The following is a 27,333-nucleotide window of genomic DNA, read 5'->3' as shown; positions in this document are numbered from 1 at the left end:
ATAGAGCCCAGAAAAGGTACTAAAAAATTAAACCCATTGCAATTTTTTTTTGCTCAATTGTTTATGAAAACTGAAAAGATGAACAACTTTTAGTTTCCATTTAATATTTTAAAACGATCAAAATCACTTCTTTTCTCTCCGCATGATTTCTGATGGGAAAAGCCTCCTACCAAAAGCTAAACCATTATCTCTACATGAGGCACAAACAGGAACCAAAGTGAGTTTGAACTTCAGATAAACAGTTTTTACAAGAGATAATTGTCTGCGCTCACATATACTGAAGCGTTCGTTTGAGGTAACATTAAGAGTTTCCCAGCTAATCTGACACTTCATAAGTGTTTCTGAGCTTCTCTCTGAATTGTTTGTTCTCATTAGCTCCAGACCGAAACGGCCAAGGGAGCCGCATACCGCAATTAATGAAGCATTAAGCCCGTTTTAGCTGCCAGGGAGAGGGGGACCAAAGCAGGGGTTCAGTCAGAGGACCAAACCTCGCTTTAAATTAAAAAGCGCTCCTCGTTTTCTCTCTGTTTTCGTTCAAATAACAACCGTTATCCGCCGGGTGAGTAACGGTGACCGTCTGATAAAAACGCCTTCAGGCGCCTCAGGTTTACCCAGGTGAGCGCGCGTGAGTAAGCCAAGGGAAGTGCGCGCGAGACGGTCTGTTCCCTGATCATCACTTTGTTGGGGGGGGGGAGAAAAAAAAAAACAACTGGCGTGGAGCTTCGGCGTGAGTCCAGTTACATCACCAGCAGCCTTTAAGAAGCCTCCCAGCTCACCGGTGGAGGTAGAAGTCAGCCAGCAACGAGGGACACGCACCTCTGCTTCCTACTCTGACGGCGCGGGGACACAATGGAGATAAATTTCCCCATAAACACCAGAAAGACCAACAGGACGCCATGCTGCAGTATAAAGGTAAGAGTCGAGGTTGCCGTTAAAAAGTCGCCTCGCGCTCGTTGTTTATGTAATTGTTGAGCATTTTTATTTCGTATGAGAATTGCACAATTCAACAGAGGCAAAGTCTATACTGCAGCCGATAGGCTTATCGGCTCACGTTTCCCTTCATAAACCTTTTGAGACCGACCTGAGCGTCTCTGACACTCGGTAACAAGAGCAATGTTGTGTTTTTTCCTCAACAACGATCTCATAGAAAGTTGTTTAAATCCAGTTTATCTTTTGAATTTGTCTGTCACAAAGACCTGGGTTTTAAAATAAATGTTACTTTAAAAAAAGACTACATTTACTCCACTGGGCTAAAAAAAAAGAGTAACAATGAGAGAGCTCAATCATAATTCTGACCCTTATTAGAAGTTGCATTGGCCATAATTCTGACTTCCATATCTCGAAAATATGACGATGTTATCTCCTATGTATGATATATTATCTTAGTAAATTACATTTGTGCTCAAAATAATTAGGGTCCAGTATCTTGAAACAGATTAATATTTCTACCCTGCTGGCCTGGCAACCACCACGCCCAGTGATCTCTGAAGGTAAAGGTAAAAAGTAAAGGTAATTTTATTTATGCAGCACATTTTCAGCAGCAAGTCAATACAAAGTGCTTTACAGGAATTAAAAGGAAATACAAATAAAATAACAAACCAAAGGAAAGAGCAAGAGAAGAAAAAGCTAATAATGTTGATCCAAAGTAAATAAACTAGATACTCCTAGTCAGGGTTGGTAGGTAAGTATAAGTATCATCTGGCCTAATTCCTTTTCTGGTTTGGAAGAATAGGATTCTCAAAAGTAGTTGCTAAGGTAGTTTTTTCTGGATTCCAAGTTCTAATCCCTGTTCTGGTTGCTAAATAAGTGTAAGTTAGTGTCTTCTGGACATCTGGGATGCTAGATAAGTATAAGTATTCTCTGGACTTTCTAAGTGTGCTTTAAATTTGTAAAAGTAATGAATACTCCACAGTTTCTAAGTAATAATAAAAACTAAATGTTCCTGCTCTGGAAGAATTTTCTTCTGGATTCTAAGTTCGTTCTAATTCCCTTTCTGGGTTGCAATACTAGGAATCTCTCTGCATCTAAATAGTGAGTACAGTTTCTAAAAATAAGCTAAAGGGTGACTAATAAACTAGAGTCTCTGGATTCCAAGTTTGTTCTAATTCCTTTTCTGGGTTAAAAACTCCACAGTTTCTAAAAACATGAGATAAAAAAAGAGGAAAGGACACATTAGGGCACATGGCAACATTCAGACAAAACAAAGGGCAAAACAAAGACATGAATGAAGGCAGTGACATCACAGGGCCATGAAACCACGTTGCTCAGCCTCCCAGCAGAAGTCCGATAAGATGTTATCAAGGTGTGGCCTTGGGAGCGCTTGGCTCCACAGCTGCATGGATAACAGGAGGGGGTGAGGTGGGAAGGAGCGATATGTTTACATATCTTCAAGGAGATTGGAAATATGCAGCCCTTCCAAGGCAACACGGGGAAAGCCAATTCAGATATAGAATGTTTTAGGTCGGGTAGATTATAAATTTCAATCTTCCCTAAAGTCTCACCGATACATCTCAGTTCCCAATCGTCCAAAGTCGTTTCACTCAACCAAAACTAACAACTTCTCCAAGATCGATTCCATCCCGTTAGTGAGTTTTGAGTCCTCAGCTGGGCTGCGAGTCTCAGCAAGACTCGCATCCAGCTTGCGTCTCTGTCCACACCAACAGTCTGAGTGTTCGCTAGTTCGGCCAAGTCCATCACAAATTTGTGAATAAGCCAGGTATCCGCAAGCACCAAACAGCAAAAATCCTGTTATCATGAATAAATCCAGGGTGTATCCCGCCAGGTGTGTCCCCGCAGGACAAGAGGGACCTCCTGTGCCCAGTCTTCTCGTCGAGAAAATGTGATCAATTGCATTGAGAGACCGGTTGACCAGATCCATAATTTGTAGATTTGGAGGATGTGCAAAGAAAGGCTCCAAAAAAAGACAGGACAAAAGCAGAGCAAGCAGGTCAGGCATGGGCAGGGAGGGAGCAGAGGAAAAAAGCATCCGCCTTCACCGAGAGCAAGAGAGAGAGAGAAAAAAAAGAAAATAGCAGGTGTAACAGAGTAACAGAAAACTAAACAAACTGACAGCCATACCCTCTATGCTGCTAATCTGTGATTTATCGAGTCATTATTTGAAAGAGGGATTGTTCAAGTGATAGCAGTGCAGAGTTGGATAAGTGAAGTTCATTGTGTGAAAAAACTGTTGTCAAAAAAAGTTTATTGGAGAGTGGGGAACATAAAAACAAGTGCCGAAAAATGATTGGCTGCTTAAGTAAACGTATCTTTAAAAGAAAGTCAAAACCAGAAATATGAAATATAATGGAAAACCATCCCAATGGAACAAAATATACAGCCAACAATCATACCAATACCTATCTTTGAGTAATGGCCGATGTCAATATTGACCTGATGTATCAGCACAAATCATACATACTTTCATTACTTATTTTGAAGAGTGGAATGTTAGAAAATGCTTGATCATGTAATATTACAACAGTCAACGATAATCGGCATGAGAACAACTCACCGTTTATCATTAACCAATTGATCTTCGCGCGCTCCAGGCAGACTAAATGCTAACTCTTAGATGCAGACCGATGTAATCTGATACTTCTTTTTTGGTTGATATCGCACCAATATCTAATGTAAATATTGGATCGACACGGGCTGATCAAGAAACGCCCATAATTACTTGCGAACCAATTATATGACGCCAATGTGAAGGCGCATCATTGGCGACATGCTCTCGTGATGTCCTAGTGGTGACGAAAAATACACGAAGAAGTTAAAATCAGAACAACTTGTTTTGTTGTTTGGAGAAATCCAAAACAGTTCTTTTTAGCTCTAGATGGCTGCAGAAAGATTGCCAGTCAAGGTTCAATGTGAAGCATGATACTCAGGAATCAGGCTGTGGAGATGTTTATTAGTTATGTTATAGTCATTGCACATCAGAATGACTGTATTAAAATGCTTGAAAACATCATGTTGCTATCTGTCAAACAGGAAATTCCCTTGAATGGGTGTTTCAACAAGACCACGGCCTGAAGCTCACCAGTTAGTGAGCAGGGTTTTCTTTCCAGACCATAAAAAGCCCAAAGTCACTAAAAAATTAGTGATCTTGATAATTGTGGATACAGCTCATAATTATGATTTTTATGTCTAGTAATTATGAGTTGTGGTTGTAAAAAAAAAAAAAAAGGTTTCATTAAATCGCGTAAACACGAGGCAAGATTTTTCTTTATGTCCGTCAAAGTGGCAGAAATGGGCCTCCATAAGATCCAGCTGTACAAAACCAGGAGAAGTAGCTTTTGTATCTGTGGAATTTCAGTCGTCTTCTAATAGCTTTAACCAAAGGGAAATGTTGACAGCTTTGTTTTATCTAATTCCAATAAGAACCGAATCTCCTCAGTCAAGACAAATATGTTTCTGTGTTCAACAGGAGCATCCATGTCCATTTTGGGGAAATTTTGTGCGCCTCCGTTTGTATTACTACAGTCTTTGAGAACTAACCGGAGGGAGACATGTATCTACATCCATTATGTGCCCAAAGGAGTTTCTTTTTTTTTTTTGGTCATTGTATTGCAACAATGGATGAGAAACCCTGCGTTCCAGGACTCTGGGTAATGAGGCAAAGGTTTGTTTTGCACACTGCTTCTTACTTTCAAAACGTGATAAAGAAATGACTCATCTCCAAGCAACACCTTTGATTTGAGGCTTTTTTAGACAATAGAAACAGTTCTATCTCCAGAAGAAGAGACCATTTAAAGCTGAAGTCTTTGACTACATCTGACAGTTTTTCATGTTTGGTTATCCCTCCTGCCGTATCAGGTTCTGTGCTCGAAGGAACCCTCTGTTGAAGCAGTGATGTATACACGTGGGTGGATGGGAAGTCAGTGAAACAGCGAGGGTCAGCAGAGGGTCATGATCTTGTCAGTCATGTTGGGTGTTCCTTCTGAACTTTTGCTTTTACACACTTGGCATGCATCCCCTTCCAAGCCCTGTGGTGGTGTATTTAGATAATGGGAGTAGTTCAAAACAACCAGACCAAATAGCAGGCGATTTGTCTCATTTAAGTGATGAGATGGCATCAGCCGCTTGAACGACAGAACTCCTATTGCAGCAAACAAGACGTTGAATGCAAATACTGTACAATCGGACAACAAAGGTGACACAAACTACTCGTATCCATTCATCTTTCTCTTGGCGCATGTCCAAGCAGAACTGTAAAAGCCTTTACTTTCTTTTTGCTCAGGTTCGTGAGAGCACCTGGTTTGTTTATGTACTCTTCTCCTCTTTGAACTATTTCTGCTGGCTACACCTTGTCTGCACTCAAGTCGGAGCCTTTAACCCCTGAAGCTGGAGGCTAGTCTTTAAAAATTTCCACCTGGACAACTCCACTCCTGCTCTTGAGCAACATAGGCCATCTTGTAAGCCTTCTTATGTGTGGTTTTTTCCCCCCTTCTGGCTAACTGAGAGGGAAATTCAGTCAGATTTGACGCAATTGTTCTGAAGCGTAGCAACTTTTGCGTTCATGTAAATCGTGATGGGTGGTGACCTCATCATCAAATATCTCACACTTGGCAACCTTTAAAAAGTGTTTCCAAAGAAATCGATACACCTGTGTAAATGTAAATAAAAGCAGAATGCAGTGGTTCATTGTACGAACTGCTAGCACTGTGGAAAGGCAACAATTTAACCGAAACGTTTTGTGTTGATGTCACGCTCAACTACAATGCCTTGTTTACGTTTTGTCAAGCTGCAAGTACAGGCTTCAGTCTATTTCCACAGCTCATGTAGGAGAACTTGATGGCAGGAAACCCAGCCACAAATCTTTAATGGAAGACTGACGAGAAATTGAAAGAACGGCGTTAGACGTCTCGTTGGTAGTACACAGCAAACCTGAAGGGACTCTGCTTGCATGAGATCAGAATTGAGTTTTTTGCAAAATTTATTTGCAAAACGCTGCAATTGATGTTTTCTGGCCAATCTTTAAAAAGTCTGACCTGCTGATTCTAATTTTGGTCGATGCTGATCTTTTTTGTCTGAGAAGTCGCTAAATGTACCAACAAAGTTGCCAAGTTGGCAACAGTGGGGTGACTGTTGTTAACTGCACATATGTGGAAGTGAGAACAAAAAGAATAAAAGACCTTCAGGGATTTGTAAAGGTAGCTAAGGTCAGTGGATAAAATCAGCTTCACATGTATCCATTGACTGATCACCAATCTCTCAATAAGCAGGCGGTTCAACACTTATGAAATTTTCTGAGATTCTGTAGTTTCCTCTGAGTAGCGCATAACTAGCGAAAGAAGCACTTCCCTTAAAACATGTAGAAGACGCAGAAGTGCAGCAGAATCTTCGGGAACATCCTTTAGGAGGAGTTACGGTGAAGGACAGCACACGGGTTTGCAAATATCATTTGGATTGCTTTCTTATCGCCGGCTCGGTCAGAAACAGTGTGATGATATGAGGGCTGATGTAGTTGAATCAAAGACACCAGTACCCACCCAGATGCACCGTCAATGTGCCATCAGATGAAATCTCAAACGATAAATGTCAAAAGAGATTTCATCCGTCTCAAATTTTGTGATGACTATCGCAGAGTCAACATGTTACATTCCCCAGTTTAAAACGGGAGCTTCTGATATGGAGCCGAGCTATTGTTGCTAACGTAACTGTTACCTTTGAATCTGAGATGCTGCTGCTTTGTTGTGTTCAGCAGGCCTTTGTGCGGCCAACCCGTTTGCTCACAATAAAAGGGAGGCGATCCTCACCTCACATGCTGCTTTGTCTTTGTTGCAGTTTTTAAAGAAGTAGCTCAAGGTTTTTTGTTACGAAAAAAAAAAAAGAACAAAACAACAATAAATATAAATCTGTGACATCAGCTCGCTCTCTTAAATCAAAGTGATAGAAAACGTCCTGGGAACTTCCTGCGATTCTTCCCTTCTCAGCAGGTTGAAGTCGAGGACAATGTCATCCTGACAGTGTGTTCAAGAAGGACGACTGTCGACAAAATGCACTGAGTTCGCTGTATTTATGCAAGTACATCTCAACAAATAAGAACATGAGTAAAAAGTTCAATTGTTCCTGTTTTTCAGTTTTACATGAAAGTTTCAGTTGGACTGAAATGATTCATCGCGATTAATCGATTATTTAAATAATTGTCAACTTAATTAGTAATCAATTAATTGTCCTTTAGTAAAAGAAAAAAACACATTCAAAGCAGTAATTAAGTCAAAACTCTCCAAAAAAATAGATACATTTTGTAATTAGGATAAAACTACTGTTGTCTGTAAATATGTTTTAACCAAACTCCTCAGGTGGTAGAGTTCAGTTTTACTGTGATGTTGTTGCTATTCCAGGCAATAAAATGTTTCTTTTCTTATTTATGAAAGGAATTGAATTATTTATTTGCCAATTTTTATGTTTCTAATATATCCAAAAGGCTTAAGCAGTTTTTTAAAAATCTGCAAATCTGTGGCATTTTTAAATTTGATTAATTGTCAGAATAATTGACTAATCATTTACTAAAATAATTGTTAATTGTCACAGCCCTATTAAATAGATTAATCGCATACAGAGTAAAACCATTTCTAGAATTTATTTCTGCCAGATTTGATGACAAAATGTTAGATATGGTACAGAAATGTTTCCACTGAGTTCTTGGTCAGGGCTGCTTTTGGATGAAAAACTGCATCAATGCGGCGTAGCATGGAGGCTAACAGCCTGTGGATCTGATAGTGGTCTTCTGTCCATTTTTATTTGGTCTGATGTAGCAGTCTAATCTTCTTATAAACTTCAACCCATAATCAGCAAAGACAACTAACACTTCAAATGTGAAGGGTTTGTTTTCTTTTTGGATTAAATTGCTGATTAATTGCCTTTGATGAAAATATTCCTAATTTATTGGCATGTAGTCTGGTTTTCTTCTTTTGGATCCTCCCTATAGGCAGCACATCCTGCATGTGTTCTGTGCCAGACTGTGTGTGTGTGTGTGTGTGTGTACCAAATTATGTGGAAAGCTGACCATTTCCTCTGTTTGCTTAACTTGTTGCTTTAAGTTTCTTCATCAGGAAGTGCAAATAATATCTCATATCAATCTAACATTGTGACATGAAGTATAATAGCCTTTTTGTTTGTTGTTTTATTAAGCACTAGGTAATTTCTCAGTGGCAAAAGAGATGTTTCATGGAATATGTGTGAAACTGAGACAGCAAAGACTGAAGTGGGTTTGAGGTCGGATTTGAACTTTTTGTCATGATCTCGATCTCGAACAAAAGACAGTCTTTGCCTCAACCAGCAACTAGGTCCTGTTGAAACACTCAGACAAGCGAAGGCTGCTTGATAGGAAACGAGGATGAAATATTGGCAACACTGTACAAGCATGTATTGTGCGTGCTCACAAACCAGAAAGACGAGTTTTAATGGGGGAATTAACTGTTCTGCAGGAGCTGCCTAGTTTATTCTCCCATTGTCCACCTGGCAGTTTGCTAAACAAAGATGAAATCTGAGATTTATCCCTGTTTTCATTGCAAATTCTCCTCTAAATCTCCTCACATATCTTGAGCGTCACTGAGACGGTGCTCTGAAGCCCTCAGAGCAGATCGTGGCTCCTTTTCCAAATCCCTGCGAGTCCAACCAGCGGGCGACTGGGATCCTTACACAACTCTCTGATTATTTGAGCCTCCTTTGAAGCAGCAGAACCTCAACACTTTGTAGTCACTGAACTTCTTTGTGCACTAAGCTGTTTTTGATAGCTCCAGGTTCCAGACAGACAGAGGTCTTCTCTTCCTGTCTCTCTGACTATGACAGCATTACTAATTTTTTAACCACAATATAGAGACTCTAGCAACATCCTGTCTGTCTCTCTCTCTGTCCTAGCTGTTCGTCCTGTGCCACAGCTTCCTGCAGCTCTCGCAGCTGCTCTACAGCGCCTATTTCAGGAGCACCATCTCCACTATCGAGAGGCGCTACGGCCTCAGCAGCTTCTCCTCAGGAACCATTTCCTCTCTCAACGAGGTAGGAGCCAAAAGCAGCATCTCCTCATGAGCTGTACGACTGAGATAGTGCGATCTTTCAGGGATACTGACGACAAAAGAGGAACTGAAGTGCAAGCAAGCAACACAACGTCACATTCCCTGATATTTCAGGTGGCGAGATTGTATTTGAGAGACACACATGTCAGGGGTAATGAGAGAATCTGAATGTTCTCCGTACGAATCCCTCAAATATGCTTTTAATTTGTCTTCGATAAATGACCTGCGGTCAGGAGTTACAAACCACTTTGCCATGTTGACGTTATCTGAGTGTTTGCTTTCAGCATTGTGTTATGAAACCAGACCAAACAGGGCCGGAACATTCCAGCTCAGTTGATGCTTTGATTACGCAAAGCCACCTTAATAATGTTTTCATTGCGATAATGGATCAAATGATTATGTGTACTCGAAGAGAGACTTCATTCATCACGTCTGCATTTTCTGTGTTGTGTGGGTTGTAGATCTGACTGCTTTGCTTCTCTGGTTTGTGCTTCAAAGATCAGCAACTGCATCCTGATTGTGTTTGTGAGCTACTTCGGCAGCCGGGTCCACCGTCCTCGTGTGATTGGCTTCGGTGGACTGCTGATGGCCATCAGCGCCATGATCCTCACCTTACCTCACTTTCTGTCGCAGCCCTACACACGCGACTTGTCTTCGCAGAGTAAGAGCAAGCTGCACGCGTAAACAAACACAAAGCCGCATGACGTCTGTCGGTGCCGAGTGGGTCCAGACCAGGGAGCTCGCAAGTGTACAAACATGTCAGAGCAACTTTGGGTTTGCCTACAGCACCACCAGCTTTTTAAGTGGACTCGCCAAGAGTCTACAAGGTTCACTCACCCTCTTCAGTTGAACTTTAACATGAACTGAAGAAAGATTCATAATCTCTATGCGAAAAGCTACAGAGATGAAAGTTACCCTCAGGGTATTTCAATAGCAGTAATGGAAGCCTCTTTCTGATTTTTCATTTTTACCTCAGACTAATTATGTTGGATTCAGCAGAGGGCCAGAGAGGATTCAGGATATTAAAAATGTGCAGTTTCCTGTCATCAAACACCACTTCTTGTATTTTTATTTTTCTTTCTTTACATCTTTCTTCCAATATTTGACCATGTGTGTCTGCCTACTGCAATTCAGAGTTCCACGTCCTTTGCAAACCACATGGCAACGCCACCAGCCCGGAGTCATGTGATCAAGAAGATACCAGGCGCCTGGCCGACACCACCCAGGTGTGGATACTTATGGCCATCGCTCAGCTGCTGTTCGGCGTGGGGTCGGTGCCCATCCAGCCCTTCGGCATTTCCTACATTGACGATTATGCAGGAAGTAAAAATTCCCCTCTCTACATAGGTGAATAACCTGCAGTTCAGATATACAGGAGACCAGTGTGTGTAAATGGAGATGAGTCCAAGGGTCATGTTGTTGATACAGCGCTCTGTAAATGTATTCTCCTTCAACTTCCTCCTATTTTCTGATGTTACAACCACAAGCCAACACTTACTAGTGCATAATTGTGAAGTGGAAGAAAATTGATTTGTCGTTTATTCTTAAAAATGATAAGCTAAATAATTTGAGCTAATAATTGATGTAACCATGTTTCTCTGCATTTATAGTTGCAAGTCTTTTTGGGGTATGTCTTTACTAGCTTTGCACATCTAGAGACTAAAATGACTCTTCACTTTTTCATTCAAAGGTCTAAACTTTAACTGGGTCATTCTAACAATCACTATGCTTTGATTTAGATAACGTCATTCTAGCTCTGGCTGTATTATCAGTGTTCTTGTTCTTATCTTGTCTCTTTTGTTGATATTTTAGTTATAGGTATCCATTTAGTGTTGAGCATTTATTGCATTAACATTTATTGTGACAAATTTCCAACAATTATCAGGTTGATTTGTCGTTGTCATAATAAATTCCTGTTAGTGACATTTAACTCCCCCAAAACTGTCAGTATTGTTGAGACCAATTGTTTTACTATTTTTCTCCATTATTTGTTCAATGAGACCATCAATAGAAATCCATAAATTTGAAAATATGATTAAATGCGGTTAGAATTTGCAGTTTAATTAAATAAATCGCACGTCTTTATGTAACAGGTGTCCTAAAGAAGGAATGTTTTTCAAGAGCAGTATTTGTGTTTGTGGGACTATAATTGCTGTGACACACAGTTGCAGCCATACGGTTCTCTAAAAAAGAAGTAATAAATGGTTTGTATCGTCACCTTTATTGTTATCTGTTAATTTTTAAGTCCATAGTGTCCACGCCTACATCCATTCAACATAGACTGAAGACATTCAATTTTGAAAACCATGTAAAATTTTCCTTCCACTTCACAATAATTCACTGCTTTCTTTTTTCCAAAGCAGTGAATTATTGCTTTCACATATTTTCCTTACTACGCCCTGTAGAGGATATGTTGTTTCTTTAATCCGATTTGTTGCATGAAAGTCTTTCCTGTGAGGAATGTATTTTCTCTAACCTCTGCCCTCTCGTTCACAGCCATCCTGTTTGCAGTGTCTGTGTTTGGACCTTCCATTGGCTACCTGCTGGGCTCGATCATGCTTCGGTTCTACGTGGACGTGAACAGAAGCGGCTCCGGTAACGACAAAGTCTTTTAAACACAACCTATAGTTCATGTAGATTCAGGCTGGGTGTTCATCAAGGCGTTGTTGCATTTTGTAGCGACTCAGAGGTCGGTTCTGTTTGTTTCAGATGCATTTCCGGTGTTGAGCCCCGTCGACCCCGAATGGGTGGGGGCTTGGTGGATGGGTCTGCTTATCATCACCGTCTTCCTGACCCTCTCCTCCATTCCTTACTTTTTCTTCCCCCGTCAAATGAACTTTGAAGTAAACGTAAGTGACTATGACAAGACAGGTTGTGCCTACAGCATTGCTATGATGGATATAGATTTGGCCAGAAGTTTACAAGCATCTTTCTGTTAAAAATGAAAGGATATAAGTGATGATCTTACAGTCTGTAGCTGTGGAAAAAAGGTTTTTTTTAGAAAATTGTCAAAGTTTGTCTGTGTTCTCTTACTGACCTCTGCTGGACGTATGTTGACATTACAAGTTGATTCTACTCCAAAACTATTTTATTATTACAATTGTTGAACAGAATAAATGAAGAAAATCTGACATACACAGAAAAATACATACCTACGAGGAAAAATGATGTTGGTTCACTATTCTACTGAAAAGTCATGAGCCATTTTCACTTAACTACATTGTACCACACATTTTTATCTAAAAGGTTTTATTATAACATTGACCCAATTATGTTCCAATGGCCTTCTTTAACAGACCCACAGCATCACTGATCCTCCACTATACTTATGAGTGGGTATCCATCTACAGTGCTTGTTACTGGCCAAAATTAAAGTTAAAATTTCCAAAACTTATTGAGGAAAACATGAGGCAATTTTGGGTCTGGAGATCCTGTCTGTAGCTGTTGTCAGCATACTGCAAGACAATAGCTCCAAACAAAGCAGCTTTTTAACGTTTTCTGGTGTTTCAGACCGGATCATCTGATGCACCTACTGATTACAACGTGGTCATATAATCATAACCTTTCTTTGGGAAAGGAAAGCCGACATAACCTCTATGTTTGCTCTTTTGTAGATGGCGGAGACTGAGGCTGACTCAAACTATAACTTTCATGAGAAGGATGGGTCTTTGCTTGAGTTCCTTAAATGTGAGCGCACAATAAACCAGATATTAGACACATATCCTGACTGCCCAAGCTGCATTTTACTAATCAGTGTTCCTGTATGTGTTGTGGCCAGTGTTTCCTAGAATGTTCTTCCGCCTGCTGTCGGGTCCTCTCTTCCTCTTGCTGGTCCTGTCCCAGTGCTGCTTTTCCTCAGTCATAGCAGGCCTAGCTAGCTTCCTTAGCAAGTTCCTGGAGAGACAATATGGGGCTTCAGTTACCTACGGCGCTCTGCTAGTAGGTAAGTATGTTTCAGTCAGAATTGTACATTGATGTGTAAGAATGTTGTTAAAGTGGAACTAATGATCCTGTGAAAGCATAATCCCGCCCCCGATAATATTTGGCCTAATGCGGCAAAGAGAGGTGAGGGTGTGGTCAGGACTGTTGCCAGCTTACCGACTTTGTTGCTTTGTTTGGTGACTTTTCAAACCCTGCAAGCAACTTTTTTTTCAAAACAGCAACTAGTGAAATTTGTAGCAACTTTTTCTGTGTTATTGGAGAATTTGATATAATTTTATACCTGAACGGGGGTGTAACGTAGATATCAACCAAGCTGTGCCGCTGGAACCAATAGCAAAATTAAACTGAAGGAGGGCATCATTGATGCTGTTATAAGACAAATATTGGAGAATTAAACAAGTTTGCATGAAAGCGCCGCCATTTGCACTAAAACGTGAAGACTAGGTTAAGGCCCATTTTATACAATTTATATAGTTACTCTTTAATTTGAATGTTTTTATTATTTATGTGGATCATTTGATACACATAAATAATTTTTTTCAGGAAGGAATCAAATTAAAACATACAGCGTAAATTTTTTTTTAAAACTAGGTTTAGATGCACAAATTTGGATTTATTGTGGATTTTCTTTTACCACATAATATCATAAATATTTTAATAAGTTGTGCTGAAGGCTCTCTGCAGTTGGAACATTTCTCTTAGATTGAACGTCTCACCTTGACTCTCCACACATACTGTGGTTGTGGCCAGATAGCTCAATGAAAATGTTCATTTTGAAGCAGATACGGCTTTCTTGGTCTGCCAGTTCTACCAAAAAGAGTGGTGAAATATCCAGAAAATGTCCACAGACTTAAAATTATGAGATTCAAGTAAATAGCAAATCAAAAGTTCTAAAATTTCACTGAAAGCTGTTATTTTAAGGTTATGCCGTGTGTAACAACCCAGTGGTTCGTGTTTTTCAGGGTCTTTGAATCTACCAGCTGCAGCGGTGGGGATGCTCATCGGTGGCTTCATCATGAGGAGGACGGGACTCACCATGAAGAGCATCCCTCGTTTCTCAGTCATCATGCTAATCATTTCCACGCTCCTCTCCATCCCTCTCTTCTTCATGGGCTGCGACACGCAGAAAGTCTCTGAGGTCAATTACCCAGTTGCACCTCCCGGGTGAGTGCAGAATGTCTCGAATGTCTGATGTCTCGAAGCCAGTACAGTTAACACTTGAAAGATTTAGGAAACTTTTGATTTCACAAAATGTAAGATGGAGAATGTCTATGATAAATATTATGAGCTCAGATAATTATTTGATATTGATATATTAAAATATCCTCAACCAAAGGATATAAAGTTCAAACTGTAAAAATCCAGCATCCTATTTTTTTTTTGTTGATAGATCTTTAACACTGTTACAAGTTTGGTTTTTTTTGCAATTTCATGTAGGCCTATCTTGAATTCTTAGCTCTTTTGTTTGCATTAATTTAAAAACTTTATTGTGTTTTGGTTTGTGGAGACCTAAGAGAAGCAGAACATCCCTCACATGGTGTTTCTTTCAGGTTTTACAAGCTTTTTTTTTTTTTTTTAAATGACTGCTCATATCAACCTGGTCCAGAGTTGAAACCAGAAATTTAAATACTTCAAATAAAAAGACACATACATGTTTTTTCCTCACTGTTTGAATTTAAATCAGACCAAATAAGTCTTAAGATCATCTTTGAATAATTTACACTTATTACATTTATAATTAGCATTTTTGAGATGTGATTCTATTTAGCAATAATATGTTATTAATTAATGACATTATTTGTGTTTGCAATGATTTTTGGGTGGAGCCCTCTCTATGAAACAGGGGGTCATGTCCCTTGCCATCACATCATCATCATTGTTTCAAGAGACAGCAGTCATTCTGTGTGTAAACTTCTCATGTTGAAGGCATTAATAAATAAATATCTTATTTATTCACTCTGTCATTATTGTGGCATTGATGGAGATGATAAATTTAGCAAATAGAAATCATTTTGATAATTCTAACTAATCTAAAACAGGAGAAATTTACTCTGATTTAACTTCAGAATAAAGAATAAAATGGCTAATTTTATTTGGTGTACAGTACAGACCAAAAGTTTGGACACACCTTCTAATTCAATGGGTTTTCTTTATTTTCATGACTATTTATAAGGCAATAAATCCCACTTATTAACCTGACAGGGCAGGTTGACCTATGAAGTGAAAACCATTTCAGGTGACGACCTCTTGAAGCTCATCAAGAAAATGCAGAGTGTGTGCAAAGCAGTAATCACAGCAAAAGGTTGCTACTTTGAAGAAACTAGAATATAAGGGCTATTTTCAGTTGTTTTACACTTTTTTGTTTAGTGCATATTTCCACATGTGTTATTCATAGTTTTGATGCCTTCAGTGTGAAGCTACAATGTCAATAGTCATGAAAATAAAGGAAACTCATTGAATTAAAGGGTGTGTCCAAACTTTTGGTCTGTACTGTATGTAGACTTCTGGTTTCAACTGTATATATCAGATTTTTTTTTTATTATCTCAAAAGCATGACAAAATTTAGTAGCATATTTTACAACCATTCTAAAAATATAGATACCCTCAATTCCATCCTGCAGGAAACAGACTAGGCTTTTAACTTGAAATAAAAGACCCACAAGTACTTGAATAAAGCAGAGTGATCTTATTTTTCAGACTTCCTTCAACTGGAAAATAAGATTAAGACAAAGAAATCCCAAGATTTCTGTTCCCATAACGCATATCTGTGTTGCATTTTACTAAGACTGATACCTTAGGTTGTTTTAAAGTGCATTGGTTGAACTGTGCTGCCCCCTACAGGTCATTGCCCAAGTGCTCCGCCAGCTGCTCCTGCCCTGAGAACGCCTTCCAACCTGTCTGTGACTCCAATGGGATTGAGTACATTTCTCCCTGCCATGCTGGCTGCACTAACTTCACCATAAACCCCAACAACACCTTCAGAGTCCTGGTCAGTCACCACCCTCTCTCAGCTGCTCTTTGTGAATCTCTATACATAGAAACATGCTGCTGTTAAACACGTGGTGAGAAAATACGGATTTAAAATGTCGACTCTTCTAATGGGGAAAAAAAACAAAACACTTTGTTTTTAAGAAATCGGTTGTACAAACAAAAAGAAAATCTGTTGATGCAGCATCATCATACAGGTTGTAGATGCTTGAATCTTCCTAAAAAAATTAAAAAAAAAGGAAAAGATGAACTGGTGGCTCTAAATTATCCAGGCTCCTTCCCCAATTCTGAACAGGAAAACAACATAGAAAGTGAATTTGTGAATTAGTGAAGAGGAGGAGAAAATATAAGTCTGTAGACTTTTTTTCCCCTCCAAAGGTTTGAGTTATTTTCAACACAAAAAACAGGCAAGGGCGCAATTCAATGCATTACACATTACACCAATAATGTTACTTAATTCTTCCATCAAACAGAGTCTTTGATGTCATGTTTTGAAAGCAGAACCTGATCTGAAAACCTTTGTTTTCAGATCAGGTTTTGCACAAGAGAAAAGCTTTGTGCTCGACTATTTGTAACACACGCTTATCTCTAAATCTCTCCAAAGAGTCACAGATAAGCTGGTCAAATGTTGCTCCATAAGCTACATGCCGCTGACTCTAAGAAAATAACAAAACACTTTGATGTAAGATCAATTATTAATTTTTTTAAAAAGTTCATTCAACCATTCAGCTTAGAAAAATAGAAGTACATAAGTCCAGAAACTAGGAATTTGAGGAATTCATTCTGCCTTGTTCATGGCTGCCACTCATAGATACTTTAGCTTAGAGAGAACCTGTAAAAACAGAATAAGTTGGCAGTTAAAGTTTTAGTAACGTTGAACATTTTCATATTGCCTCTTGATAGTCTTATTAAATACACGGGACAAAAATCATCATAATTCCAGGCACAGAACCTTCAGCAACACATAAAGACAATCACAAAGTTAGCCTTCTATCAGCTGAAGAATATTTTTAGGGTCAAAGGACTAATGTTCCAAAAAGATCTAGAGAAACTCATTTATGCATTTGTGTTTAGCTGGATTAATTGCTGCAACAGTGTCTTCACAAGTCTTTCTAAAAAAAAAATCCATCCTCCAGCTAGATCTGGTTCAGTGTTCTGAACCAGAACACTGCTGCTGGTTTTCTGACTAAAACCAGGAAGACGGAGAGCACATCACTCCAGTTCTAAAGTCTTTACACTGGCTTCCTGTAGCTCAGAGAATAGACTTCAAAATACTGCTATTAGTTTATAAATCATTAAATGACTTAGCACTAAGATACAACAAAGATCTGCTGTTGTTGTAGTAACCTTCCAGACCTCTCAGGTCTTCTGGTTCCGGTTCTGGTTCTGCTCTGCATTCCCAGAACCAGGACCAAACATGGAGAAGCAGCATTCAGTTTCTGTGCATCACAAATCTGGAACAAACTTCCACAAAACTGTAAAACAGCTGAAACACTGAGTTTCTTTAAATCAAGGCTACAGACCCACCTATTTAAAATAGCCTTTGATTAATAATAAAAGTGATTTGGACACAAAGCTGTGTAGCTAATGCTAGTAACAGTAATGTTACTTTCTCTTTGAATACAGGCATTTACCAACTGCAAGTGTGTATCCGGGGCTGAGCGCCAAGCCAAGCCAGGTCCTTGTCCAAACAGCTGCTTTCATTATCTCCACCCAGTCATACTGCTCATCTCTCTAGCTTCGCTGATTGCCTGCCTCACTCACAACCCACTGTACATGATGGTGCTCAGGTAAAGAAATATGTCGATGTGGGCACATACAGAGACAGATCTGTTGGTATCTGTGAGTTAAAATCTGCAGTTGCACAGATATATTCTTGAAAAGGCCTGTCCTGACTAAAAGTTGTTTTTTCTTCATTTCAGATGTGTTTCCTTTGACGAGAAATCATTCGCTATAGGACTTCAGTTCTTACTAATGAGAATATTAGGTAAGTTTTACTTTTCCTAATTACATACTAGATAGAAAAGGGTTTTTTTTTATATTTAAAAGGATCTTTAAGACATTAAGTGCTGAAGCAAACCCCAGTAAGAGTCTGCTTCTAGTTCATCTTAATATCAATATAAGATTTTGTCAGTATGTAGGCTAGAGGAAGACAGATTTCTGCTGCTGAATAAATTAGGATAATCTGATTTAAAATATCAATAACCAACGAATTAGAAAAGGTACTGTATAGAGGTGAAACCCGATATTTACATACACTGAAGAAAGATGTTTTTTCTCACTTTCTGAAGTTAAATCAGACCAAGGTTTATTGTTTTAGATTACTTCGAATTACCAGAATTATTTCTGTTTGCTAAATGCCAGAAAACTTGGTGAGGATGTTTTATTTTAGACTTTTATTTGGTTACTATCCTTGAACTCAAAGACATAAACTGTCTTTTAAAACTGTATATCACTTTGGATCTAGTATTTTGGGCACGAAATATGTTGTTTTTTTCTTTTGTTTGTGAGAGAAAATTGTGTTTGTGTCTTTTTATTCAGTGTGTGTAAATATTTGGTTTCAACTGCATGTATATTTGGATAAACTTGGATATTTCTCAGTTTGGGTTTCCTTTCAGTCTTTTTCAGTCAGATGTATTGTTGTTTTGTTTTGTTTTTTGTTTTTTTGCACAGCTGCTCACCCAAACATATTTATTGAAGTACTTTCTTGATTGTCAATGTTGGATTTTGCAGCATCAGTTCTTGCAGGCCAGACGAGTTGGGTTCAGATTAAATCCCAGTGCGTTAGCTGATCTTAGGCAACAGGAACACAAACCATTTGAGTGCTGTCCTCCAAAACTCACGCTGCCTCCGTCTCTGTTAGCCTGGCTTCCGGCTCCAGCGTTCTTTGGGATGGCCATTGATATGTCTTGCATCTGGTGGAAAAACGTGTGCGGATCGAAGTTCAGCTGCGGATACTATGACAACGGCCTCTTCAGGAGCCGGTGGGAACATTTACAACTCTGAAGAAATGTATGCCTGCACTTTGAATGTATTCATTGTATTCACTAATGATCAATTACCTTACCCCTACAGATACTTGGGTTTACAGGTGGGTTATAAGATCATGGGCATCTTCCTGCTGATCATCCTGGGTTGGAAGGCAACACGGACCCAGGAGTACAGTCTGGAGAAGAAGCCCAAATTCTGAGTGTGATCCGGCTGAGACTCGTCTCGTAGCGTCGCTGTGAAGTTAGAACATTTTGAGGAAGAATGTTCCTTGAAAGGCTGCATCTGCAATAAAGGATGAAATCACGATTAAAAACTGTTAAATATCTTTGAACATTACGTGTTCGTGTTAGGTTGGAATGGACTTGGGTTTCTGTTTGCTTTGGGAACATACTCTATAACTAATGAACTATATAGCTTAATATTTAAGTTATTTTCTACATATTTGTCTCATACCCTGAGACATCATTAACAGCACCAAGAATGGTTTCATGTATAATCATATGTAACTTTTTGATGAATTTTCAGATATTAAGCACCTACACCTACCTTTTATATTTTTAAATAAAATAAATTATGCACCTAAATCATGCTGTATACAGATCTGGTCATTGAACATGTTCTGTGCTTTGCTGTTTGTCCGTTTAAAAGCTGCTTTGAGATTTTGTGAAACTATTCGTCTCTTAAGATCAGCTAGCAGCATCTGTCTTCGTTAGCAGAAGGTTGCTGGAACATGGTGGTGGCTGCATCATGCTGTGGGAATGAGTTTCTTCAACAGGAAAGCTGGTCAGAGACATGAAGATAACTGTTCAAAATAAGGAAATATTTATCCCATGCAAATTTTCTTTTGCATGGGAAAAGAAAATTCCCATGCAAATAAACACAAGTTTATCCTGACACTTTTTTCAAAAAGTGCCAGCTTACATTGTGACAAAAATATCTAAAAAAGGGGCCTTTGATGAGACCCCGCCCATTCAAATAGCTCTGAACTGTAGAAGTGAAGATCTTGTTTGTGAAAAATTGTTTGTGTAAAGTACTTTTTCCTCTATTTTTTTCCTGTTCTCTATATACAAGGATCAGTGAATGCAACAAATAATTGTATTTAATAGCCTTTAATGTGATACTTCCATTCCCCTGGCTCTAAGCAATCATCAGAACATATTAATGGAGCAAAGGTTGGATAGTTTCTTCCCTATAATGAATGAAAATCATATGTAAAACTGCATTTTTATTTAGTAAGGTTACCTTTGTCTGGTATGGAAATTTATTTTATGTTGTGAGTCATTGGATTAAAAGATTATACATTTGTGAGAGGGCAAATACTTTTATTACTGGAAACATCCCTGTAGGTTATGCTTTTACCAAGCAAATCAAATGAGCCAATCTTAAACAACTTAACTCTATTTAAGTTGAATTAGATTCAGAAGAACCCGACATTTTAACACGGGTGTGTAAACTTTGAGAGCGCTCGAAATGTATCTTGGGGTGCCAACTTTCCGATTCTCAAAATGGTTTGTTCTTGTTTCCTAGTATTTATTTCGTTTCCCTCCTGTTACATCCATAAAAGTTCGTTTTATCTACATCAAATCGCCATCTCTCTACTCTCCATTACACATGACGTCATTTTATTTTCAGGGCTGTCAGTCGTGTGAAAATGCGCATGCGCGTGGGCCCGCCTAAACACTCCCCCCTAGCGTCACGGAGCGGGCGGTGCAGCATCAGCGGCTCGTGCCCATCACGAAGACTCCATTCCGTCGAGCATCTTCACCAACCGAGCACCGAAGTCCTGTCATTCTGTCCTCCGGCGTCCGTGGTCGGCCCCCCTCGTCCTCCTCCTCAAAATGTCCGTGGGTAATGACTTTGGGAACCCTCTAAGAAAATTCAAACTCGTCTTCCTCGGGGAGCAGAGCGGTAAGAAAGGCTTTTATTCACGCCAGAAGAAGTTCGTGCTCGGTTGTTTGTCAAGTGAACTCGCTGCACCTGCTGGCCAGACGGCAAGTTCACGGACATTTAGCTAGCTGCCGTGGCCGCGGGGTTAAGGGATGGGAGCCAGAGCAGGAGACGGACTTCAGCGGTGAAATACGTGCTTCCCAGTTTGTTAGAGAGTGAGTGTGTGGGAATCAGGGCGTCACTTTAATGGAAACACGCAGCGGTCTGAAGCGCAGCGTTGCCTGCTTGGTTGAAGTTTATAAAGGACTGGAGATGCGGTGATATATCAGTTAAATAACAACCCGGAGCACCATCACTAGTCATGGCTTGTAGAGTGAAGGGAGGCTGAAAACAGCGTGAGGTGTGACGCTGCTGTGGATGATACAAGTTGTTTGTTTCTTTTTCTTTTTTTTTACTGATTCCGATATTCCTGTGTGGAGACACACCCAGGTTGTCAGCGGCGGTGAGATAACTTGTATGGCTGCAACCTTTGTCCTTGGTATTGTTCCAGACTGACCAAGTAACTATGTTTTTGAACGCTGACCCGCTTTCTGATGTACATGTTGGTGCATGAAGCGCATAGCACTGAATGATGAGCAGAACAGTCACACCTTTTGCAACTCTCTCTCTCTTTCTCTCTCTCTCTGATTCATCCGTGTCTTTTTCTGAGCTCTGCACTCCATCCTGAGCTTTACATGCCCACACCCTCAGACAACCAACAGCGTCTCATTTTCTAAGGCAACGAAATTGTTTTCCACAAGATTACACTTGAGCTGGGCAGGAACGCCAAAATCCAAATCTCCAGGTTTTAATTCAGCCTTAGCAGGGCACGTCTGTTTCTTTTTTTCTTTTTTAATATGGTCTATTTCTGAGGTCTTAAGCAGCTAATTGAACCCCATTAGTCATGGCTCAGTGCTCAAGTCTTTTCCATTGATCGTACATTACAGGGGGCCATGCATTTTTATTAAATAAGTGTTCAATCTGTGGATTGTATATTATCTGAAGAGTGGTAAATTTGTCAGGCAGATTAATTATTACAGAACAGTGAACATTTCTTAACCTCTCCGCATGGAATAGTCAGGCTGTTGGTACCAGAGAGAATTAGGTAATTATTTGTTTAATTAATGCAAGGCTGGCAAAATTAGTTATAATCTGGACTAGGACTATAAAACCCTGGTTCTCCAGAGACATCTTAGATTTGTTCCTTCTCCACCAGAGCTGAATTATTGACTGAACTACCTCCTCAGTATGTGATAAAGTTCTGCAGAGGCTGAGTAATGAAGCAATTATTTGTTTCTGGTGTGTTGAACTAGGGGAATATGACATTTTCAGGACCCTGGCTCTTGAGAACTGAAGTTGGACACCTCTAATGTGGAGTGTCAGTATTTATAGAGATGCAATTTATGTTTTTCCTGTTGCAAATTGGCTACATAGGAGACTGGATGTCAGTCAGTCTCTTATGTGTTGCACATAGATGCTTATTTATCTGCAACACTTTTCTCCCGTTTAGTAAATTAAATAAAAATACCACAAAACAATTTTTGAATTTGGAATCCGTAGAAGAAAAGTACAAGTAAAACGTTCCCAGGGTTCTTCAGTTTAAAGAGTTTTCTTTTGATGGATAAGACCAACTTTTATTGGAATCAATAATTCTACTACAGTTTATTTCTCCAAATATTGGAGGTGGTTGAACTTTTTCACATCTTGTCTTGCTACAAGCGCAGACTTCAGTATGCGATATTTCATTGGAATCATAGACCAACATAGAGTAGTGAAAGGAATTTTATAATCCATACTTATCGGACTGATACTGATATGTTCAAAAAATGACTAACATCTATATCGGTTTTGATGGTGATATATCGTGCGTCCCTGTTGTAAACGAATGTTTACTTTCAGCTTATTACCAACTTGGACCAACTTATTACCAGCTTTCAGGATGACTGGAATTATAAAATTATAATTATAATTAAGTATGTGTGTGAAATAATAAAATAACTGGGTTCCATTTGTTGTAAACTGTATGGACTTCCACCACCTACATCTGCTATTATTTTGACCCTAATAATTTAAGTAATCGTGTTAAATTAACTTTGCACAGACGATGCTGTAATGATGTGAAAAGTGTTGTCATGAGAAATTTCTCCATCCGGAAGTTCTGCACGAACACTTCCTGGCTAAAGGCACACAGAAGGAAAGGTGTTTGTTTTATTTTTTATTTTTAATGTTACAACTTGAACTCAACTCACTTAAGCAACTGGTAGCAGAAGATGCGGCCGCAAGGCGCTGTTTCCTCACTAGTACATTTATTGTGAAAGGCTCAGCCTCTGAGACTCTGCAATGAACTGTGTTCTATCTCACACCCTATGTGTACTAAGAAAATAGAATACCATGTACTTTATTGATCCCAAGGGGAAATTGCTTATTTGATGAAAGCTACTCCATCTTAGGTAATAAATACAAAGTTTGTAAAATATATATGTACCTAAGAGTGACAAGTTGAAAATGACTAGATGTAAACAAAGAAATGACAAGGAATCGCATGCATTATATTAATAAATAAATAACCTATAAATGAGCGAAGAAAAAAATGTAATCAATTAGCACAGACTTGGGCATTGTAAAGCCTGATGGCTACAGGCAGAAATGATAAATAAAATAAAATAAATATAAATAAATACAATAAAATTATAACAATAAAGTTATGGTATTATGACTTTATTCTAATAAATTATGATTTTTGTTCTTAAGTCATAATACTTTGGGAACAAAGTATTATGACTTTATTCTTGTATTATTATGATTTCTTGGATTATTTCAATTTTATTCTCATAATATGACTTTATGCTTGTAATATGGACTTTGTTCTTGTATTCCATAATATTACAGGAATAATATTACTTTATTCCTGTAATATTATGACTTTATTCTCGTATGACAGCTTTTCCCCCAGTGTATTATAAGCCTGGTGGGCCACCAGGCACATGTAAATAAGTAATAACATTACTTATTTATTTAAGTCTTTTTTAAATGTTTCGATTTTTTAAGACTTTATAGTTGGTGTTCAGGTATTAATATTCCAATCTTTCAACAACACATAATTATCAAGCGATATTTTAAAATTTCCTGTCAACTTTAAACATTTTTTAACTCATAAACACGACGGGGCGCTGGATGAATAACTGCCCAACCACCGGGCTTAGCAAGTTTTCTAGGGAAAACCTAGAAACGAGTTTCTTCTCATAATATTATGACTTCATTGTCTGAATTTTATTTTATTTTTTCTGTATGGCCCTGATACTCCGTTAGAGTATTGTAATTTTGGATCCATAAGGGAAAGTATTTTAAACTTATCTTTTAAACTACTTACTCCATTGCCAGGTAGTTAAGAAAATGTACTGGGAAGATTTTGTATTTAAATTTTTTAAGCTAGTTGAACCTTTTGGAGGTTTGCTTGGCTTCATTAGGTTGGCCTCATTCTATATGGTCTAAAAATGGTTTGAGCTGTTGAACTCCAGAGGCTCATCCAGTGTGTGCACTGAAATCTCCCTCCCAGCCACCGGTGTTATCGGCTTGTGGAGACTGTTTGTCAACCGTCCAGACAGCGCCGCGTCTCTGTGTGTCTCCGACATGTCTGCAGCTGGCGGGCGTGAATCCAGTCAGCTCTGCTGGTGTCATTTATTAACACGCGCACGCCTGGACTGGAGTGTGTGTTAGGAACGGATGTGTGAGAGCGGATTGAAGAAAAGGCCTCCAGTTTTTTCCCCTGTGAAGGGTTCTGGTTCAGCGATGCTGAAGTCTCTGAACGGAGCATCTATAAAGGGAAAGCTAGCACGATGTCCTGCTTTTTTTTTTCTTTTCCTCCATAAAAGAATGAGCTAACGTCAGAAAGAGAGGGGCTCCGGAGTAAGTAGGTGGAAGCAGGCAGAGTGTTAAATGAGCTGTCAGGAAGTCCTAACTCCTGCCTACTTCTCCTCTTGTTTCCTACTCTCCCTCTACAAAGACTTTAGGCTAAAGATTTTCCTCAACACGGCTAAAGAGGCTTTAAACAAGCTAGTCGGCTATTTCTCCACCCTGAATGCAAGCAACTAAGTCATTGTTAGCACACCTCCGATTACTGATCAGAGCTTTCTGGGTAGTTGATATTGGCCGTCCCCCCCCCAGCAGAAACACCGGCCGGTTGTTTGGATGTAATCCCCCTGCCTTCAAGCTTCATCTCCCTTCAGATAAACAGATGGAAAATAAATGTGTGGTGCGGTGGATATATTGCTGTTGTGAGCTTCTGCTGCTTGAATCAAAATGCCATCTACCATCTTTGACTGCACAAAGATTGCCATCGCACAAACACAAAGTGCTGGTTTCAAAATAGTGCTGACTCACCAGATCTGTAAGCTTCATAGCAGGCTTTAGCTGCTTGCTGCTAAGGCATCAATCACTTAGACTGCAGGAAGCAGCATTTCTGAGCAAAATGAAACTGAGTTTTGGTTTTCCTGGCCAGGGAGCTGCAAACCCATTTCCCCTACTAAGGCTCTAAAAACCACAATTGCAAATACAATCAATGCATATCAGCAGCGCTCATCTACATGCACAGAAAATGCAAAAAAATAAATAAAGTACTTGTGTATCTAAATATACTAAAACGTAGGCTAGCTGTAATGTTAGCTTGTTGTAGGCAACGACTTGTTGTTTAACGCAAAACATTTCTGAAAAGTGGTTTAGTACAGTTTTTAAAAGTCAATATAATCTGTTTTAACAAAAGGAATTTTATTTGGATCAAAATCAATACAAACGGACTGATTTTTATTTCCTCAAGTTGTTGCACAGCTTTATAATTGGCACTGTAGAAACACAGATATCCAGCCTCTTCTCTCTGCAGAGGCTCTGAGCAGACACAGCTCACTATCACAACAGTGGCTGCGTTTCCATTGACCGTGTAATTGCGCAGTTTGACCTTTCAAATATAAATTTGCTTAATGGAAACGTGCCAATTCTGAAAAAACTCATATTTTTTGATAAAATATTTTGGCACTAGAATGAGGTTTTTTTTTATTTGGCCACATTGAAATTAGTTTTTCTTTTTGTCAAAACTGCATTGGAAATACTTTTTACGCATCAGACGAGTCACTTGATCAACAACTGGATGTTGCCACTGGAGCAAAACACGAAGAAGACAACAGGACGTAGTTGGAGGATGACAGTGCAGCATGTTTTTTAATGATTTATCCCCTGAACAAACTTATTCATGTGTGATTTTATTTGTATTTTTATTTAAAGATGCTCTGCAATTGCAGAATTGTGTTCTTTTGACAGTGGAATATTGACAAATTTTTGCGCACATTTGCATTGGAAACGTGCCTTGTGAGCTACTCCTGAAAGATCAAAACTTTGGTGTTTCATTTGTTTGAAGACTGAAAGCTATTGCTAAAGCAAGCTCTTGCATGTATTCTGTTTAAAATTATTTGTGAACCTTACCTTGACAAAGTTCAGCCTTTATCTCAGTAACTTTCCTCAACCATCATTTAGTTGTCAAAAGATAACTGGGAATCTTTCACTTTACGCCTAAATGCAACTTCCCATCTTGTGTCTGTGTGTTTTTTGTAGTATGAATATCCAGTTTCCAGTAACCTGGCAAATGGGACATGTTTTCACACCGTGCAGCTAGAGATATCTTGTTTTATAGCAGTGACAGGCAGAGCTAGGCCGCTGATTGAATGTTTGCATCACTACTTTGAGAGTATCGTTAAGGACGCACCTCTGAAAAGAAATGCCTCAGCATAAACTTTCAAATCCTGATTAAATACAGTTGTTGATCTTCTGCCAGCTGTATCAGATTTATCAAGTTATCACTTTAATCTGCCCTGTTTATTATGTGCCAGGCAGAGGACACTATATGTCATTTTTTATGACCTTTGAGGATCGGTGCACACAATGCATTTCATGTCCCCCAAAGGTTAGAACCAAGATCTGCAAATGACATTATAAATGGAGCTGCACAATATATCACAAATGCATCACATAATGGGATAAATATTACACTTTCAATTTTCAAAGCAATATAAAGCAGCCTAGAACAGTATCTTTTCTTGCTGAATTAAATACTACAAAAAAACGTTTGTTGTTGATGCATATAAAAAGATTTAATAATTAATGTGTTAAAGAACAAACTGTACAAAATGAATTCCTATCTCGCCATGCAGTTTCATAAGCAGACTGTATTGCATACATTTGTTGAGAAAATGATTGTCATTGTTTCAAATGTCATTGATATTTAAGAACAGACTTAACTTGCCCCTTAAAGAGCTATAATTGTACACAACATAGCACACAACGCTCACTATAGCAGGAAAAAATAACAGCGAAATTAGCGTAACATACCCCATCCTGTTGTAATACAGTAGATTTCTGTGAATTTTACACCCTTCATCCCAACATACAAGCTCTACAAATAAAACGGATATGCTTCATGAAT

At 38.9% G+C, this 27,333-nt stretch overlaps 2 protein-coding genes across 3 annotated transcripts in view; both read left to right on the top strand.

Moving 5' to 3' along the window:
• Positions 1-466: 466 nt before the first annotated feature.
• slco2a1 (solute carrier organic anion transporter family member 2A1) lies at positions 467-19,554 on the top strand. Its single transcript, XM_023339142.1, has 14 exons — positions 467-912; positions 8,863-9,000; positions 9,516-9,678; positions 10,152-10,364; positions 11,514-11,612; positions 11,727-11,866; positions 12,632-12,704; positions 12,796-12,960; positions 13,922-14,123; positions 15,801-15,948; positions 17,574-17,737; positions 17,870-17,934; positions 18,811-18,931; positions 19,023-19,554. The coding sequence occupies exons 1-14, from the start codon at positions 850-852 to the stop codon at positions 19,135-19,137; spliced, it is 1,869 nt and encodes a 622-aa protein (XP_023194910.1). The 5' UTR covers positions 467-849; the 3' UTR covers positions 19,138-19,554.
• Positions 19,555-20,640: 1,086 nt separating this feature from the next.
• LOC102223209 (ras-related protein Rab-6B) overlaps positions 20,641-27,333 on the top strand; it is a 60,993-nt gene continuing 54,300 nt past the window's right edge. Inside the window, exon 1 of one of the 2 annotated variants that reach the window (XM_023339143.1) lies at positions 20,641-20,846. In XM_023339143.1, the coding sequence (XP_023194911.1) occupies positions 20,777-20,846 (70 nt within the window). In that variant the 5' untranslated portion in view covers positions 20,641-20,776. The remainder of the gene's footprint in view (positions 20,847-27,333) is intronic. The other variant, XM_023339144.1, reaches the window with a different exon arrangement.

This window comes from Xiphophorus maculatus, chromosome 9 (genome assembly GCF_002775205.1).
Source record: "Xiphophorus maculatus strain JP 163 A chromosome 9, X_maculatus-5.0-male, whole genome shotgun sequence".
Taxonomy (NCBI): Eukaryota; Metazoa; Chordata; class Actinopteri; order Cyprinodontiformes; family Poeciliidae; genus Xiphophorus; species Xiphophorus maculatus.
Note: the sequence above shows the minus strand (reverse complement) of the source record. Positions and strands in the feature narration are given on the sequence as shown.